Genomic DNA, 19,766 nt, shown 5'->3' on the forward strand with positions numbered 1-19,766 from the left:
GCGCTAGTCGATTCAGGCGCAGCTGGGAGTTTTATGGATCGTGGACTCACCCGTAAATTGGGTATTCCGTTAGTGCAGATAGACCCACCTGTCCCCGTGCACTCCTTAGATAGCCTACCGTTAGGGTCAGGGCTGGTCAGGGAGGCCACGATTCCGCTGGACATGGTAACGCAGGGGAATCATAGGGAGAGGATCAGTTTCTACCTTATTGATTCACCTGGGTTCCCGGTGGTGTTGGGGGTTCCCTGGCTGGCTATTCACAATCCCGTTATTTCCTGGAAACAGGGGGCTCTTAAGGGGTGGTCAGACGAGTGTTCAGAGAGGTGTATAGGAGTTTCCATCGGTGCCACGACGGTGGAGAGTCCAGACCAGGTTTCCACCGTGCGCATTCCCCCAGAATATGCCGATTTGGCTATCGCTTTTAGTAAGAACAAAGCGACCAAATTACCACCTCATCGACAGTGGGATTGCGTGATAAACCTCCAGGAGAACGCTGCACTTCCCCGGAGTCATGTGTACCCACTGTCACAGGAGGAGACGTTGGCTATGGAGACATATGTCACGGAAGCTCTGAGACAGGGGTACATTCGGCCCTCCATGTCACCAGTCTCCTCGAGTTTCTTTTTTGTGAGGAAAAAGGAGGGAGGTCTGCGTCCGTGCATTGATTATCGAGGTCTCAATTCGATCACAGTGGGTTTTAGTTATCCGCTACCTCTCATCGCTACGGCGGTGGAATCATTCCACGGAGCGTGTTTCTTCACAAAACTGGACCTCAGGAGCGCATATAATCTGGTGCGTATTCGGGGAGGAGACGAGTGGAAAACAGCGTTTAGTACCACATCAGGCCACTGAGTACCTCGTCATGCCGTATGGGTTGAAGAATGCTCCAGCCGTCTTCCAATCCTTTGTAGATGAGATTCTTAGGGACTTGCACGGGCAGGGTGTGGTAGTCTATATTGATGACATCTTGATTTATTCTACCACACGCGCCGCCCATGTTTCCTTGGTGCGCAGGGTTCTTGGGCGACTGCTGGAGCATGACCTATATGTCAAGGCTGAGACATGTGTGTTCTCCAAACCAGCCGTTTCCTTCCTGGGTTATCGCATTTCCAGCTCGGGGATGATGATGGAGTGTGACCGCGTTAACGCTGTGCGTAATTGGCCGACTCCGACCACGGTAAAGGAGGTGCAGCGGTTTTTAGGGTTTGCCAATTACTACCGGAGGTTTATCCGGGGTTTTGGCCAAGTAGCGGCGCCCATTACCTCACTGATGAAGGGGGGACCGGTGCGTCTGCGGTGGTCAGCAGAGGCTGATGGAGCCTTCAACCAGTTGAAGGTACTGTTCACTGGAGCTCCCATGTTGGCGCATCCGGACCCTTCGTTAGCATTCATAGTGGAGGTGGATGCGTCCGAGGCTGGGGTTGGAGCCGTGCTGTCTCAGCGCTCGGGCACGCCACCGAAGCTCCGTCCCTGCGCTTTCTTTTCTAAGAAGCTGGGTCCGGCGGAGCGGAACTATGATGTGGGGGATCGGGAGTTACTAGCTATGGTAAAGGCCCTGAAGGTGTGGAGACACTGGCTAGAGGGGGCTAAACACCCTTTTCTCATCTGGACTGACCACCGTAATCTGGAGTATATTCGAGAAGCGAGGAGACTGAATCCGCGTCAGGCTAGGTGGGCCATGTTCTTTACACGTTTTAATTTTACGATCTCTTACAGACCAGGTTCCCTCAACACTAAGGCCGACGCGCTGTCCCGTCTCTATGACACCGAGGACCGGTCCATCGAACCCACTCCCATCCTTCCAGCCTCTCGGCTGGTGGCCCCAGTGGTATGGGAGGTGGACGCGGACATCGAGCGGGCGTTGAGGGTTGAACCTGCGCCTATACAGTGTCCGACTGGTCGGGTTACGTACCGCTTGGTGTCCGTGATAAATTGATTCGGTGGGCTCACACACTACCGTCTGCGGGTCATCCGGGGATTGATAGGACAGTGCGGGGTCTTAGGGGGAAATACTGGTGGCCCACTTTAGCTAGGGATGTGAGGCTCTATGTCTCCTCCTGTTCGGTATGCGCCCAGAGTAAGGCTCCTAGGCACCTTCCTAGAGGGAAGTTACAGCCCCTCCCGGTTCCACAACGGCCATGGTCCCATCTCTCGGTAGATTTCCTTACGGATCTTCCCCCATCTCAGGGGAACACTAACGTTCTGGTCGTTGTGGATCGGTTCTCTAAGTCCTGCCGTCTCCTCCCATTGCCTGGTCTTCCTACGGCCCTACAGACTGCAGAGGCTCTATTTACCCACGTCTTCCGGCACTATGGGGTTCCAGAGGATATAGTCTTCGATCGGGGTCCCCAGTTCACGTCCCGGGTTTGGAAGGCGTTTATGGAGCGTCTGGGGATCTCGGTTATCACCTCGAAATTAATGGGCAGGTGGAGAGAGTAAACCAGGAAGTGGGTAGGTTTCTGAGGTCGTATTGCCAGGACCGGCCAGGAGAATGGGCGAGGTACGTCCCGTGGGCAGAATTGGCCCAGAACTCTCTTCGGCATTCGTCCACGAATATGTCGCCATTCGAATGCGTACTGGGCTACCAGCCGGTCCTGGCTCCGTGGCATCAGAGTCAGACCGAGGCTCCTGCGGTGGAGGAGTGGGTACAGCGCTCTAGAGAGACCTGGCGGGCAGTCCAGGATTCTCTCAGGCAGGCCAGTGAACGGCAGAAGAGAGACACTGACCGCCACCACAGTGAGGCCCCGGTGTTCGCACCAGGGGACAGGGTCCGGCTCTCGACCCAAAACCTGCCCCTCCGCCTGCCCTGCCGGAAGCTGGGGCCGCAGTGTGTCTTATTATCGCATTAACCCCTCGTTTCATGTGTCTCTCCTCAGGCCGGTGGTAGCTGGTCCCCTACAAGACGGTGAGGTACCGGAGGTACGATGGTGTGATTTGTTTTCATATCTTTATTCTCCGGTCTATTTTGTCCTGTTGTTTTGGACTGGCAACTTATATACGCCCTGTGTGTTTTGGTTGCACCAGTGAAATAAATTTGATAAACGACAGAACCCTGCTCTCTGCGCCTGATTCCACCCACCACTCATAGTTATTCGTAACAGTAAGGTGGTGTTCCAAGACGATGGCGCAGAGTACATAAAAGCCCTTTTACCAATTTCAGTTCGGACATTTGGAACAGTTAGCAGGATAAAGTCCAGCGAACGAAGAGAGTACCCACCACATTTCTGAACAATAGAAATACACAAATAAAAAGGTAGTAAACCCCAAATGGCTTTGTAAATAAAAGTATACCAGTGACTGAGCCTACGAGTGACTAGAGAAGATCAGCCAACTCTGGTATACAAAGTGCAGTGGTGAGTAAGGGTTTTGCAGTTTAAAATGATTTAAAAGTCTCTGATTGGAGAACAGGAGAAGGAACGAGGGAACGGGAGAGAGCCTAGAGGTTTTCGAAATCCTCAAAAGCTTCTGACCTGGATTCCTCACCTTTGGGTGAGTTTCACTTTACAGCTCCCTGTATATAATTCCTACCCCATTACCATGACCTGAGTCATACTTAATGTTGAGTCAGACAACACAATTACGACTGGGTGGAGGGGCTCAGGAGTGGCCCACTACGGCAATAATATATACGGTGGGGCAAAAAAGTATTTAGACAGTCACCAATTGTGCAAGTTCTCCCACTTAAAAAGATGAGAGGGTGGGTACACTTCAACTATGACAGACAAAATGAGAAGAACAAAAATCCAGAAAATCACATTGTAGGATTTTTAATGAATTTATTTGCAAATTATGGTGGAAAATAAGTATTTGGTCACCTACAAACAAGCACGATTTCTGGCTCTCACAGAGACCTGTAACTTCTTCTTCAAGAGGCTCCTCTATCCTCCACGCGTTACCTGTATTAATGGCACCTGTTTGAACTGGTTATCAGTATAAAAGACACCTGTCCACAACCTCAAACAGTCACACTCCAAATTCCACTATGGCCAAGACCAACGAGCTGTCAAAGGACACCAGAAACAAAATTGTAGACCTGCACCAGGCTGGGAAGACTGAATCTGCAATAGGTAAGCAGCTTGGTTTGAAGAAATCAACTGTGGGAGCAATTATTAGGAAATGGAAGACATACAAGACCACTGATAATCTCCCTCGATCTGGGGCTCCACGCAAGATCTCACCCCGTGGAGTCAAAATGATCACAAGAACGGTGAGCAAAAATTCCAGAACCACACGGGGGGACCTAGTGAATGACCTGCAGAGAGCTGGGACCAAAGTAACAAAGCCTACCATCAGTAACACACTACGTCGCCAGGGACTCAAATCCTGCAGTGCCAGACGTATCCCCCTGCTTAAGCCAGTACATGTCCAGGCCCGTCTGAAGTTTGCTAGAGAGCATTTGGATGATCCAGAAGAAGATTGGGAGATTGTCATATGGTCAGATGAAACCAAAATATAACTTTTTGGCAAAAACTCAACTCGTCGTGTTTGGAGGACAAAGAATGCTGAGTTGCATCCAAAGAACACCATACCTACTGTGAAGCATAGGGGTGGAAACATCATGCTTTGGGGCTGTTTTTCTGCAAAGGGACCAGGACGACTGATCCATGTAAAGGAAAGAATGAATGGGGCCATGTATCGTGAGATTTTGAGTGAAAACCTCCTTCCATCAGCAAGGGCATTGAAGATGAAACGTGGCTGGGTCTTTCAGCATGACAATGATCCCAAACACAGGGCAATGAAGGAGTGGCTTCGTAAGAAGCATTTCAAGGTCCTGGAGTGGCCTAGCCAGTCTCCAGATCTCAACCCCATAGAACATATTTGGAGGGAGTTGAAAGTCCGTGTTGCACAGCAACAGCCCCAAAACATCACTGCTCTAGAGGAGATCTGCATGGAGGAATGGGCCAAAATACCAGCAACAGTGTGTGAAAACCTGAAAAGGCATGTGTGAGCAAGGACGCCTACAAACCTGACTCATTTACACCAGCTCTGTCAGGAGGAATGGGCCAAATTCACCCAACTTATTATGTGAAGCTTGCGGAAAGCTAACCCGAAATGATTAACCCAAGTTAAACAATTTAAAAGCAATGCTACCAAATACTAATTGAGAGTATGTAAACTTCTGACCCACTGGGAATGTGATGAAAGACATAAAAGCTGAAATAAATCATTCTCTCTACTATTATTCTGACATTTCACATTCTTAAAATAGAGTGGTGATCCTAACTGTCCCAAGACAGAGAATTTTTACGAGGATGAAATGTCAGGAATTGTGAAAAACTGAGTTTAAATGTATTTGACTAAGGTGTATGTAAAATTCCAACTTCAACTGTATATAAACAAAAACAATTGTCAAGTAAATAGTTAATGTTTAGATTTTTGTTATGCATTGAAGGGCATGCATTACTAAAGAACAGCTGTGATGAAGTCTCATTCAGGATGATGCACGTGTCATATTGTACATAGAAATTAATGTCCTACTGATGTCCTACCTCCATACAAAATGAGTTATGATTCTTTCAAGGTTTTTGATGTCCTATCTCCATACAATATGAGTTCCTTCAAGGTCTTTATAAAGTGTGTGGTGGAAGGGGGCAATTTACCAGCAAATTAGAGGGGAAATTAAATGAATAACTCATGATTTTACATTGAAGATGAAGGGGGATTTAAGATAAAGGTTCATATCTTTGTACTAATATGGGGACTAAAGTGAGGAATAGCAAAACATGGCTGAAGTGGGGAGGAGCCACGGTCATTTTAGCAGACACTATTCAAACAGCATCCTCAATGACAGTATACTGTGTGTGCTGGACTAGCTACCCACCCTGAGGTGCAGTGAGAGGTCTTCCGTGGTCCTGGCACCAGCCCACTGGGTGGATGTGAGGGCTGCTGGCGTCACACCTAAAACATACAGACACACACTATACTTTACCATAGCATACTTTACATTATCTACCTACACACATACACTTCCTCATCTACACACCCACTTCTTCCTCTACACGCACACGTACAATTTGATTTCAATCGTCCTGAGGTAAGATATTACAACAACCTCTAAATGCAATTTACATGTACAATACCCGGTTTGTGACCGGGAGAATATTGCAATTTCACTTATTGTACAGGCCGGCTAGATTAACATGTACCTACAAACACAATCAATCAGACAATACAATAGGAATTCCATTCATCTTCGGTGTGCTTTGCAATGACACAGCAGCTGTGTAATTTTGCAGAATAGCCAATCATGGGGCTTGCCATGTCCCGACGGCCATGGTATTTGACCAACATTTCCACACATGCTCCCTGGTGAGCCAGTGGAGTGTCTGAGAGAATGCAATTGTGTGCAAGGTGTGCGCGAGTTTGTGAACGTGTGAGCATGCAAGTGTGTTTGAGCCTGTGTGTAAGAGACACTGTGAGTGTGGGTGTATATGTTGAGTGTGTGCATGTGTGTGTGAATGTAATGAGCTGTGGGGAACCATGATTTCTGCATGTCTTTGTAGGCAGTTAGGAGGCTAGGAAGCTAGGAGCTTCTCCTACTGGAATGTCTCGGTATGACACAGGGAAAGAGGAAAAATACAGGAAAAAATGAAAAATAAAATACCCTGAAAATATCTCAGCCAGGCAACTCTTGAGAACAAACGTTTGTCTTTTCCCAGAGACAACTGTCAGTGCTCCTCTTCAACCATTACATTATATCTAATTACACAGCTTCTATTTTTCTCCCACATCAAGCTTTTCACTGGATGAATTGGGCCATGTCACATGCTATGTAATCAATCAAACGCCTCTTAGCAATTAGCTGGTAAACTGTCACTGATTCACTGACGACAGAACTTCAGAGGGATATTACATTGAAGATGATACATGTACACACACAAAGATTATGTACACACAGGTGCACATACGTGCGCAACCACCACACACACACACACACACACACACTCTATAAGGTAACAAAGCTAATTATACACAATGTAATATAAAGTTGAATGACACATGCACTACAGCTACAAAACAACATTAAAGTGTAACCTATCAGTTACCGACAGCAAACATCAGTAAACAAATGTTGATCACATCTCCTCTGGCTCGAACACCTTAACCTCTGGTCTGATTTTGACAAATTCCTTCATTTAACATTCAAAGTAGCAACAAGATACCCAAAATGTAACGCTAGACAGACACTTCCTTTTAAACTTTGAGAAGACAGAACCAGTTCTGCTGAAGTTTACTTCAGTTATATCAAAAATAGTGTATCATAACATAGTCTGAGAAGTTAAACTGAAATGACCAATTTCACACACACACGCACACTTTTCTATATTCTCATCAACTTCTAACTCACAAAAAGCTGAATTTAAAAGAATAAAAACTGTTTTAACCCTTTACACTCGTGCACGTGTTGAAAATGGCAGATTTGGGCATTAATAAGCTCCTAATTTGGAACACAGTGACTGAACAGTAACATGCTACAAATGACGTCAAAGCTCTGGGAAATGCTATAAACTAAGAGGACTCGATTAATTATGAAAGCTGAGACGTGGAGGATTTTAGTAAATGCTGCTTTGATGTCATACAAGCAAGCCAAATGTGCCCTTCACATTTCCATATCATAAAACTCACGTCATATACAGCGGCAATGTTTATGATGGCCACATACCCTGGGTTGTTCTGAACAGAATGAGCCTGTTTGTCTATTGTGAAGAAGATTTACTGCGGAAAATGCACCCATGACTCCTTTCTATGCGCACCAAAATTACGATCCATTTCTCTGAATTTCCTTGTGAAAGCCTAGCACTGTAAGATCCTATTTTATAATTTCGTTAGTGATGTAGGTAACAGAACGAGCTTTTAAAATGGGCACTTTTTGGATTGAGTAAACAACCAGAGTAATTGGGTGATGGCAGGGACAGAGGGTTGTGTTCAACTCTAGTACTTCTACTGTAGTAGAGGTGATAAACATTTTTAGGTCCTTATAGTTGAATACGTTTTTTTGAGTCATAAGAAATTCCTTGAAATAACTTAGGAACAGCGCACACTTTGGAAAGGTGTGTGGCAACTTGAAGATATCAGTTAGTCTTCTCACTCAAACCTTTGTCATTTTTATGTCTTATGTTGCACCTACCCCAACATTTTCCAGGAAAGTTCTTCTGTTACTGAATGTATCCAGAGTATTTTCAGATTTCGTTATCAACAAATCCAGCAAATTGTACAGAAAATGTCAAATGCACATAAAATCAACAGTGTCATGTTTGGATTCAGTCTTGTGTCAGGAGAACTGTTTTGTCCCCCTAATCTCCAAACTGTTCCCTTTTAAATGCTACCATGTTTATGCATATGCATTTATTATTTCTTCTGTAAGAAACATTTAAATGTAGCCCTATCCTTATAGGCCAATTCCCACAAGTGTAAAGGGTTAACTAAATTGTAGGTGTCTCACCAGTAGTCGTAGGTGTCGTCCCAGTTGTCAAAGTGAACCAGGAAGTGATTGTCCACGATGTCGGCCACCGAGGCCACACACACCAGACATGGATTCTTTCTGTCCACTGCCTCCAGTTTCATGCCCACCTGAAACTTAGAGGTGCTCGTAGTCTGTTGACACAGAGAGACAAATCACAAAAGGGCTTCATACTTTCTGACTTTAAACTTAAAAGAAAAAAAAATCATGCATTCATGTCAATGGAGGATTTAAGTAAATATTGACATACCATAGCATCCACAGATTCTACCCTTAACCCTTAAGAAAAAACATGTGAATTTCACACGTGATAACATGGTTTAATTTAAAGCAACATTTGATAACTTTAAACTACGCGTGACAATATTTGAGCACTTAACATGAAAAAAATGTAAGCACGTGAAAACCCAGATGTCAAATGTAATTGAGAATATTTCACTTTTACTGCAGGTTTTGTCTTGTTCCCGGTTTTTACAGAGACATTCTTAGGACGCTGTGTCATGCTCCCCTGGAGGTTTTTGTGTAGTTACAGTGAAAATACAACAAATCTACAATACGTTACTGTATATGTACAGCTAAATTAAGGTGTTAATGTTAAAAGGACAGTAAGAGAGTAAAACCTCACTTCTTGGTTGCTACTGTAGCTTCCTCAAGTTCCTGATGTGCCACCACATCTATGGGTATAATGGATTGTCTATACAATTCCCTCAGAAAGAATTCACACACCTTTAACTTTTCCACATTTTGTTGTGTTACAGCTTGAATTGAATATTTATACAATTCAGATTTTCTGTACAGTTGAAGTCAGAAGTTTACATACACCTTAGCCAAATACATTTAAACTCAGTTTTTCACAATTCCTGACATTTAATCCTAGTAAAAATTCCCTGTCTTAGGTCAGTTAGGATCACCACTTTATTTTAAGAATGTGCAATGTCAAAATAATAGTAGAGAGAATGATTTATTTCAGCTTATTTCTTTCATCACATTCCCAGTGGGTCAGAAGTTAACATACACTCAATTAGTATTTGGTAGCATTGCCTTTAAATTGTTTAACTTGGGTCAAACGTTTTGGGTAGCCTTCCACAAGCTTCCCACAATAAATTGGGTGAATTTTGGCCCATTCCTCCTGACAGAGCTGGTGTAACTGAGTCAGGTGTGAAGGCCTCCTTGCTCGCACACGCTTTTTCAGTTCTGCCCACACATTTTCTATAGGATTGAGGTTGGGGCATTGTGATGGCCACTCCAATACCTAGACTTTGTTGTACTTAAGCCATTTTGCCACAACTTTGGAAGTATGCTTGGGGTCATTGTCCATTTGGAAGACTTATTTGCGACCAAGCTTTAACTTCCTGACTGATGTCTTGAGATGTTGCTTCAATAGATCTACAATTTTCCTTCCTCATGAAGCCATCAATTTTGTGAAGTGCACCAGTCCCTCCTGCAGCAAAGCACCCCCACAACATGATGCTGCCACCACCGTGCTTCACGGTTGGGATGGTGTTCTTCGGCTTGCAAGCCTCCCCCTTTTCCTCCAAACATAACGATAGTCATTATGGCCAAACAGTTCTATTTTTGTTTCATTAGACCAGAGGACATTTCTCCAAAAACTACGATCTTTGTCAGTTGCAAACTGTAGTCTGGCTTTTTTATGGCGGTTTGGGAGTAGTGGCTTCTTCTTTGCTGAGCAGCCTTTCAGGTTATGTCGATATAGGTCTCGTTTTACTGTGGATATAGATACTTTTGTACCTGTTTCATCCAGCATCTTCCCAAGGTCCTTTGCTGTTGTTCTGAGATTGATTTGCACTATTCGCACCAAAGTATGTTCATCTCTAGGAGACAGAACACATCTCCTTCCTGAGCGGTATGACGGTTGCGTGGTCCCATGGTGATTATACTTGCGTACTATTGTTTGTACAGATGAACGTGGTACCTTCAGGTGTTTGGAAATTGCTCCCAAGGATGAACCAGACTTGTGGAGATCTACAATTTTTTTCTGAGGTCTTGGCTGATTTCTTTTGATTTTCCCATGAGTTTGAAGGTAGGCCTTGAAATACATCCACAGGTACACCTCTAATTGACTCAAATGATGTCAATTAGCCTGCCAGAAGTTCTAAAGCAATGACATCATTTTCCAAGTTGTTTAAAGTCACAGTCAACTTAGTGTATGTAAACTTCTGACCCACTGGAATTGTGATACAGTGAATAATAAGTGAAATAATCTGTCTGTAAACAATTGTTGGAAATATTACTTGTGTCATGCACAAAGTAGATGTCCTAAATGACTTGCCAAAACTATAGTTTGTTAACAAGAAATCTGTGGAGTGGTTGGAAAATTAGTTTTAATGACTCCAACCTGAGTGTATGTAAACTTCCGACTTCAACTGTAAGTGATCTACACCCAATACCCCATAATGTCAAAGTGGAATTTTGTTTGTAGAACATTTTTGAAATTAATAAATAATGTAAAGTTGAAATGTATTCAGTCAATAAGTACTCAACCCCTTTGTTACAGCAAGCTTAAATAAGTTTAGGAGTACAAATGTACTTGACAAATTACATAAGTTTAATGGACTCATTTCTTTTCCAATAATAGTTACCCCACAAAACTAACCTAAATGACAGAGTGAAAAGAAGGATGTACAGAATAAAAATATTCCAAAACATGCATCCTGTTTGCAACAAGGCACTTCATTAACACTAAACAAAAAATTCAAAGAAATTAACTTTCTGTCCTGAATACAAAGCGTTATGTTTAGGGCAAATCCAACACAACACATCACTGAGTACCACTCTTCATATAAGCATGGTGGTGGCTGCATGATGTTATGGTTATGCTTGTAATCGTTAAGGACTGGGGAGTTTTTCAGGATTAAAACAAATCAACTGAATGGAGCTAAGCAAAATCCAAGAGGAAAACCTGGTTCAGTCTGCTTGTACAATCCAGGTGTGCAAAGCTGTTAGAGATTTACTCCAAAAGGCTCACAGCTGTTATCGCCGCCAAAGGTTCTTCTACAAACTATTGACTCACAGCTAAAATGAGATATTTCCATATTTCATTTTCAATAATTTTGCAAATATTTCTAAAAATATGTTTTCACTTTGTCATTATGGGGTATAGCGTGTAGATGGGTGAGAAAAAAATGTTTTAATCAATTTTAAATTCAGGCTGTAACAACAAAACATGGAATAAGTCAAGGGATATGAATACAGCACTAGTTGAATACGGCACTAGTTGAATACGGCACTAGATATGAATAAGGCACTAGATATGAATAAGGCACTAGATATGAATACGGCACTAGATATGAATAAGGCACTAGATATGAATACGGCACTAGTTGAATACGGCACTAGATATGAATACGGCACTAGTTGAATATGGCACTAGATATGAATAAGGCACTAGTTGAATAAGGCACTAGTTGAATACGGCACTAGATATGAATACGGCACTAGATATGAATAAGGCACTAGATATGAATAAGGCACTAGATATGAATACGGCACTAGATATGAATACGGCACTAGATATGAATACGGCACTAGATATGAATACGGCACTAGTTGAATATGGCACTAGATATGAATAAGGCACTAGTTGAATAAGGCACTAGTTGAATACGGCACTAGTTGAATACGGCACTAGATATGAATACGGCACTAGTTGAATAAGGCACTAGTTGAATACGGCACTAGATATGAATAAGGCACTAGTTGCAAGAATACATTTTGCACTTTGCCTAAATTATATACAACAACTTGAAGGTGTTATTTCATTACTATGACAGTGTGCTGCTGTATTCTGATTTCAAATAGTGTAAAACATATTGGATCATTTTGTACTGTGACCACACTTGGACCATACTTCGGGATTTTGACAATGATTGCATTTTTATGGCTCGGTGTCCAGTACCAAGGAAGTTAGAGGTAGTTTCACGAGCCAATGCTAGCTAGCGTTAGTGTAATGACTGGAAGTCTATGGTTATCTGCTAGCATGCTAACGCTAGTTAGTAACTTCCTTCAAACTGCACGCAGAGCCATAAAAATGGTAACCACGAGTTCATCTGACTCTGGGGAAGTAAATAAAGTGCCAAAATCCCGAAGTATTCCTTTAACTGGGATTTTAATGGTCGGAAATAACCTGAAATGTCCCGCTACAGTATGTCCTGCTACGACACCAGGTCTGTGAACATAAAAGAGGTCTGGCCACAGACGTATTGGCAATAATGCATTCATGCCCTTTGCTAAAAACTTCCCAGAATCAAATAAATAATTGTCCATTTATCACCACAAACGTAACATCAACGTAAAACTAGCAGTGCTCAAGGACACTTGACAGAGTATACATGGATGCTTTGGTAATTTGAACTTGCAACCTTTTTTTGAGTGCATCAATGTTTCTGCAGTGCCACCAGGTTCATAGGTATTGCTTGGAACATGTATTAACACACTATAAGGTTATGATTGGGTTACAGTGTTGTTCTCTGAGGTACAAAAAAGTCTAAGGTACACTTCACAGGCTCACATATGAACTCAATTGGTATAGTTTGGTACCTTGTAGGTATAATGTGACATTTTTCTACCCAATATTTCTAATATAAAAGGTACGATCATCACTGCGCTTTGATAAGTGAGGGCAATGTACTGGTGGGGCTCATTAGCATATTTTGTGGCATGGTCAAATACATACCAATACCAGTCAAAAGTTTGGACACACCTACTCATTCAAGGGTTTTTCTTTATTTTAACTATTTTCTACATTGTAGAATAATAGTGAAGACATCAAAACTGTGAAATAACACATATGGAATCATGTAGTAACCAAAAAAGTGTTTACAGTAGCCAGCCTTTGCCTTGATGACAGCTTTGCACATTCTCTCAACCAGCTTCAGGAGGAATGCTTTTCTAACAGTCTTGAAGGATTTCCCACATTAGCTAAGCACTTGTTGGCTTCTTTTCCTTCACTCTGCAGTTCAACTCATCCCAAACCATTTCAATTGGGTTGAGGTCGGATGATTGTGGAGGCCAGGTCATCTGATGCAGCACTCCATCACTATCCATCTTGATCAAATAGCCCTTACACAGCCTGGAGGTGTGTTGGGTCATTGTCCTGTTGAAAAATAGTGATAGTCCCACTAAGCCCAAACCAGATGGGATTGTGTATCGCTGCTGAATGCTGTGGTAGCCAAGCTGGTTAACTGTGCCTTGAATTCTAAATAAATCACCAACAGTGTCACCAGCAAAGTACCCCCACATCATCACATCTCCTTCTCCATGCTTCACGGTGTGAACCATACATGCAGAGATCATCCGTTCACCTACTCTGCGTCTCAAAGACACGGTGGTTGGAACCAAAAATCTCAAATTTGGACTCATCAGACCAAAGGACATATTTTCACCTGTCTAATGTCCATTGCTCGTGTTTCTTGGCCAAAGTAAGTCTCTTCTTCTTTTGTGTCCTTTAGTAGTGGTTTCTTTGGAGCAATTCGACCATGAAGGCTTGACACAAGCAGTCTCCTCTGAACAGTTGATGTAGAGATGTGTCTGTTACGTGACCGCTGTGAAGCATTTATTTGGGCTGCATTTTCTGAGGTTGGTAACTCTAATGAACTTATCCTCTGCAGCGAGGTAACCCTGGGTATTGCTTTCCTGTGAATGTCCTCATGACAGTTTTTGCGACTGCACTTGAAGAAACTTTCAAAGCTTTTGAACTTTTCTGAATTGACTGTCCTTTTTGTCTTTAATTTACAATACCCTGTCGTTTCTCTTTGAGCTGTTCTTGCCATAATATGGACTTGGTCTTTTACCAAATAGGGATATCTTCAGTATCCACCCCTACCTTGTTCCAACGCATTAAGAAGGAAAGAAATTCCACAAATTAACAAGGCACCCCTATTCATTGAAATGCATTCCAGCTGACTACCTCATGAAGCAGGTTGAGAGAATGCCAAGACTGTGCAAAGCTGTCATCAAGGCAAAGGCAGGCTACTTCGAAAAATCTCAAATATAAAATATATTTTGATTTGTTTAACACATTTTTGGTTACTACATGATTCCATATGTGTTATTTCATAGTTTTGATGTCTTCATCATTATGTAGAAAATAGTACAAAATAAAGTAAAAACCCTTGATTGAGTAGGTGTTGTGACAGGCAGGCACTGTATGTATGTGTGTCAACCGGCAGTGTAAGTGTTTGATGGTTATGCCGATGCAAATTGAGCACCTTCTTTGACATTGTCTGTTCTGCAACCTTTGTAAGAGCATTTGTCTCTTATGAACAGCACTGTAAATAGGTTATGTTGCATTTTCCAGCAACTTAATGGAAACTAGTTGAACTGGAAACCATTTGTCAGTAAGTTGATGTAAAATTCACAATAACTTACTTGCAAAATGTTGCCAGTAACCTACAGGCGACCTACTGTACCTTCACTGACTCTTCTGTTGACAACATGCAACATTAATTGCTGATTGCCAGCATGGTGTCGCAGTGGCAGCAGAATCAGAATATTGCAGGCGTGGTTTATTGGAGGTGTGTCTTTCCGCTAGTACTTTCTGGTCTCCCATGAGAGGGAATGTCATCCCAGTTAATGTGTTCTGTTGTATTCTGTTCATAAACACTAAGCTTGTACATGGTCAGTTCTCTAGTCTATGCAAATTACACAAAAGAGCCATACAATGTTCTGGTGACATAGCAAAAAATTCAGGTTGCTGGCATCCCCTTATGTGAAAAATCACATGATTCACATGTGGAATTGTGTTTCTGGAACAATTCACGTGAAATTTCACATGTGAAATCATGTGCTTTTTGGAACACTTCACATGAGAATATGTTTTTACATGTTGTCACGTGTAATTTCATGTTATCACATGAGAAAATGTGTATACCCATGTCACATTTATTTTAACATGTGCTCACGTTGTCACGTTTCATTTCATCTTATCAAATTGTCACGTTTCATTTCATCTTATCACGTTGCTTTACATAAGATCACATCATCACATGAAATTCATGTGTTTTTTCCTTAAGGGTGAGGATGTTCTCAAAACATTTATTTCACTATCCGTCAGAATGTCACGCGATGGTCCCAGATGTCCCAAACAATCATAAGTAAAGTAATGGTATAGGGGTTTTAAAGTAAGTGGTATGCTGTTCAGATAAAATATGACCCCACCTGGGACTTGAACTCAGAATCTATGGATTTGAGGTGCACTGATCTTTCTGCTGCACCACAGTGTCTAACATTCCCCTACACATTCATTAACTATTATACATTTCTGCACTTAGTGCCAGTTAATCTCACTATTGTCTCTCTCATCATCGATGTACTTATTTCAGCAATATGAGGGTTTTCTGTATAGTTGTCTAATGTTGGTGGGGCATAGTATTCGGTTTCAATGTTACTTCTGAATCCCTATGATATATATAACAGTTTTTCTTGAGTGTATTTTTAAGGAAGCTGAGATTTACTTTGAAATCTAAAGTGTCGGGAATACAGGTGAAATCAGTCATTTACAAGAGGTTGTGTGTTTAAATCCCAATTTGAATAAGAATTACTGTATCAATAAAACATACACAATGTAGTCATGTATGTCAAAGTGTGTCAAATATGGAATTTGAAAACACTGTTAAAAGTAATGTGTGTATCATAATGACACATTTTTCCAAAAACACATTTTCACATGCGAAGTGAAATGTGAAATGTCACACTTGAAGTTAAATGTTATATGTAAAGTGTTCCAAAAACACATTTTCACATGATTCCAGATGTGAGATTTCATTTCCATAAGGGAAAGGCTTGAGTGACCTCACCCATTACAACCAGCATGTCCAGAGATACAACCTCTCTCATCATCACCCAGTGCCTGGGCTTACCTCCACTGTACCCGCACCCCACCATACCCCTGTCTGCGCATTATGCCCTGAATATATTCTACCATGCCCAGAAATCTGCTCCTTTTATTCTCTGTTCCCAACGCTCTAGGCGACCAGTTTTGATAGCCTTTAGCCGCACCCTCATTCTACTCCTCCTCTGTTCTGCGGGTGATGTGGAGGTAAACCCAGGCCCTGCATGTCCCCAGGCACCCTTATTTGTTGACTTCTGTGATCGAAAAAGCCTTGGTTTCATGCATGTCAACATCAGAAGCCTCCTCCCTAAGTTTGTTTTACTCACTGCTTTAGCACGCTCTGCTAACCCTGATGTCCTTGCCGTGTCTGAATCCTGGCTCAGGAAGGCCACCAAAAATTCTGAGATTTCTATACCCAACTATAACATGTTCCGTCAAGATAGAACTGCCAAAGGGGGAGGAGTTGCAGTTTACTGCAGAGAGAGCCTGCAAAGTAATGTCATACTTTCCAGGTCCATACCCAAACAGTTCGAACTACTAATTTTGAAAATTACTCTCTCCAGAAATAAGTCTCTCACTGTTGCCGCCTGCTACCGACCCCCCTCAGCTCCCAGCTGTGCCTTGGACACCATTTGTGAATTGATCGCCCCCCATCTAGCTTCAGAGTTTGTTCTGTTAGGTGACCTAAACTGGGATATGCTTAACACCTCGGTAGTCCTACAATCTAAGCTAGATGCCCTCAATCTCACACAAATCATCAAGGAACCCACCAGGTACAACCTTGAATCTGTAAACAAGGGCACCCTCATAGACGTCATCCTGACCAACTGGCCCTCCAAATACACCTCTGCTGTCTTCAACCAGGATCTCAGCGATCACTGCCTCATTGCCTGTATCCGCTACGGAGCCGCTGTCAAACGAACACCCCTCATCACTGTCAAACGCTCCCTAAAACACTTCTGTGAGCAGGCCTTTCTAATCGACCTGGCCCGGGTATCCTGGAAGGACATTGACCTCATCCCGTCAGTTGAGGATGCCTGGTCATTCTTTAAAAGTAACTTCCTCACCATATTAGATAAGCATGCTCCGTTCAAAAAATGCAGAACTAAGAACAGATACAGCCCTTGGTTCACTCCAGACCTGACTGCCCTCGACCAGCACAAAAATATCCTGTGGCGGACTGCAATAGCATCGAATAGTCCCCGCGATATGCAACTGTTCAGGGAAGTCAGGAACCAATACACGCAGTCAGTCAGGAAAGCTAAGGCCAGCTTCTTCAGGCAGAAGTTTGCATCCTGTAGCTCCAACTCCAAAAAGTTCTGGGACACTGTGAAGTCCATGGAGAACAAGAGCACCTCCTCCCAGCTGCCCACTGCACTGAGGCTAGGTAACACGGTCACCACCGATAAATCCATGATTATCGAAAACTTCAACAAGCATTTCTCAACAGCTGGCCATGCCTTCCGCCTGGCTACTCCAACCTCAGCCAACAGCTCCGCACCTCCCGCAGCTACTTGCCCAAGCCTCTCCAGGTTCTCCTTTACCCAAATCCAGATAGCAGATATTCTGAAAGAGCTGCAAAACCTGGACCCGTACAAATCAGCTGGGCTTGACAATCTGGACCCTCTATTTCTGAAACTATCCGCCGCCATTGTCGCAACCCCTATTACCAACCTGTTCAACCTCTCTTTCATATCGTCTGAGATCCCCAAGGATTGGAAAGCTGCCGCAGTCATCCCCCTCTTCAAAGGGGGAGACACCCTGGACCCAAACTGTTACAGACCTATATCCATCCTGCCCTGCCTATCTAAGGTCTTCGAAAGCCAAGTCAACAAACAGGTCACTGACCATCTCGAATCCCACCGTACCTTCTCCGCTGTGCAATCGGGTTTCCGAGCCGGTCACGGGTGCACCTCAGCCACTCTCAAGGTACTAACCGATATCATAACCGCCATCGATAAAAGACAGTACTGTGCAGCCGTCTTCATCGACCTTGCCAAGGCGTTTGACTCTGTCAATCACCATATTCTTATCGGCAGACTCAGTAGCCTCAGTTTTTCGGATGACTGCCTTGCCTGGTTCACCAATTACTTTGCAGACAGAGTTCAGTGTGTCAAATCGGAGGGCATGCTGTCCGGTCCTCTGGGAGTCTCTATGGGGGTGCCACAGGGTTCAATCCTCGGGCCGACTCTTTTCTCTGTATATATCAATGATGTTGCTCTTGCTGCGGGCGATTCCCTGATCCACCTCTACGCAGACGACACCATTCTATATACTTCCGGCCCGTCCTTGGACACTGTGCTATCTAACCTCCAAACGAGCTTCAATGCCATACAACACTCCTTCCGTGGCCTCCAACTGCTCTTAAACGCTAGTAAAACCAAATGCATGCTTTTCAACCGTTCTCTGCCTGCACCCGCACGCCTGACCAGCATCACCACCCTGGATGGTTCCGACCTTGAATATGTGGACATCTATAAGTACCTAGGTGTCTGGCTAGACTGTAAACTCTCCTTCCAGACTTATATCAAACATCTCCAATCGAAAATCAAATCAAGAATCGGCTTTCTATTTCTATTCCGCAACAAAGCCTCCTTCACTCACGCCGCCAAACTTACCCTAGTAAAACTGACTATCCTACCGATCCTCGACTTCGGCGATGTCATCTACAAAATTGCTTCCAACACTCTACTCAGCAAACTGGATGCAGTTTATCACAGTGCCATCCGTTTTGTCACTAAAGCACCTTATACCACCCACCACTGCGACTTGTATGCTCTAGTCGGCTGGCCCTCGCTACATATTCGTCGCCAGACCCACTGGCTCCAGGTCATCTACAAGTCCATGCTAGGTAAAGCTCCGCCTTATCTCAGTTCACTGGTCACGATGGCAACACCCATCCATAGCACGCGCTCCAGCAGGTGTATCTCACTGATCATCCCTAAAGCCAACACCTCATTTGGCCGCCTTTCATTCCAGTTCTCTGCTGCCTGTGACTGGAACGAATTGCAAAAATCGCTGAAGTTGGAGACTTTTATCTCCCTCACCAACTTCAAACATCTGCTGTCTGAGCAGTTAACCGATCGCTGCAGCTGTACATAGTCTATCGGTAAATAGCCCACCCATTTTTACCTACCTCATCCCCATACTGTTTTTATTTATTTACTTTTCTGCTCTTTTGCACACCAATATCTCTACCTGTACATGACCATCTGATCATTTATCACTCCAGTGTTATTAATCTGCAAAATTGTAATTATTCGCCTACCTCCTCATGCCTTTTGCACACAATGTATATAGACTCCCCTTTTTTTTCTACTGTGTTATTGACTTGTTAATTGTTTACTCCATGTGTAACTCTGTGTTGTCTGTTCACACTGCTATGCTTTATCTTGGCCAGGTCGCAGTTGCAAATGAGAACTTGTTCTCAACTAGCCTACCTGGTTAAATAAAGGT

At 43.3% G+C, this 19,766-nt stretch overlaps 1 protein-coding gene across 5 annotated transcripts in view; it reads right to left on the bottom strand.

Annotated features, from left to right (window-relative positions):
- LOC112227777 (lethal(3)malignant brain tumor-like protein 4) overlaps positions 1 to 19,766 on the bottom strand; it is a 151,140-nt gene that overhangs the window by 99,343 nt on the left and 32,031 nt on the right. For all 5 annotated transcript variants that reach the window (XM_024392647.2, XM_024392646.2, XM_024392645.2 and 2 more), the window contains 2 exons: positions 8,444 to 8,595; positions 5,822 to 5,898 (listed from right to left, as the gene is read on the bottom strand). In XM_024392647.2, the coding sequence (XP_024248415.1) occupies positions 5,822 to 5,898; positions 8,444 to 8,595 (229 nt within the window). The remainder of the gene's footprint in view (positions 1 to 5,821; positions 5,899 to 8,443; positions 8,596 to 19,766) is intronic.

This window comes from Oncorhynchus tshawytscha, linkage group LG29, assembly GCF_018296145.1.
Source record: "Oncorhynchus tshawytscha isolate Ot180627B linkage group LG29, Otsh_v2.0, whole genome shotgun sequence".
In the NCBI taxonomy this organism is placed as follows: Eukaryota; Metazoa; Chordata; class Actinopteri; order Salmoniformes; family Salmonidae; genus Oncorhynchus; species Oncorhynchus tshawytscha.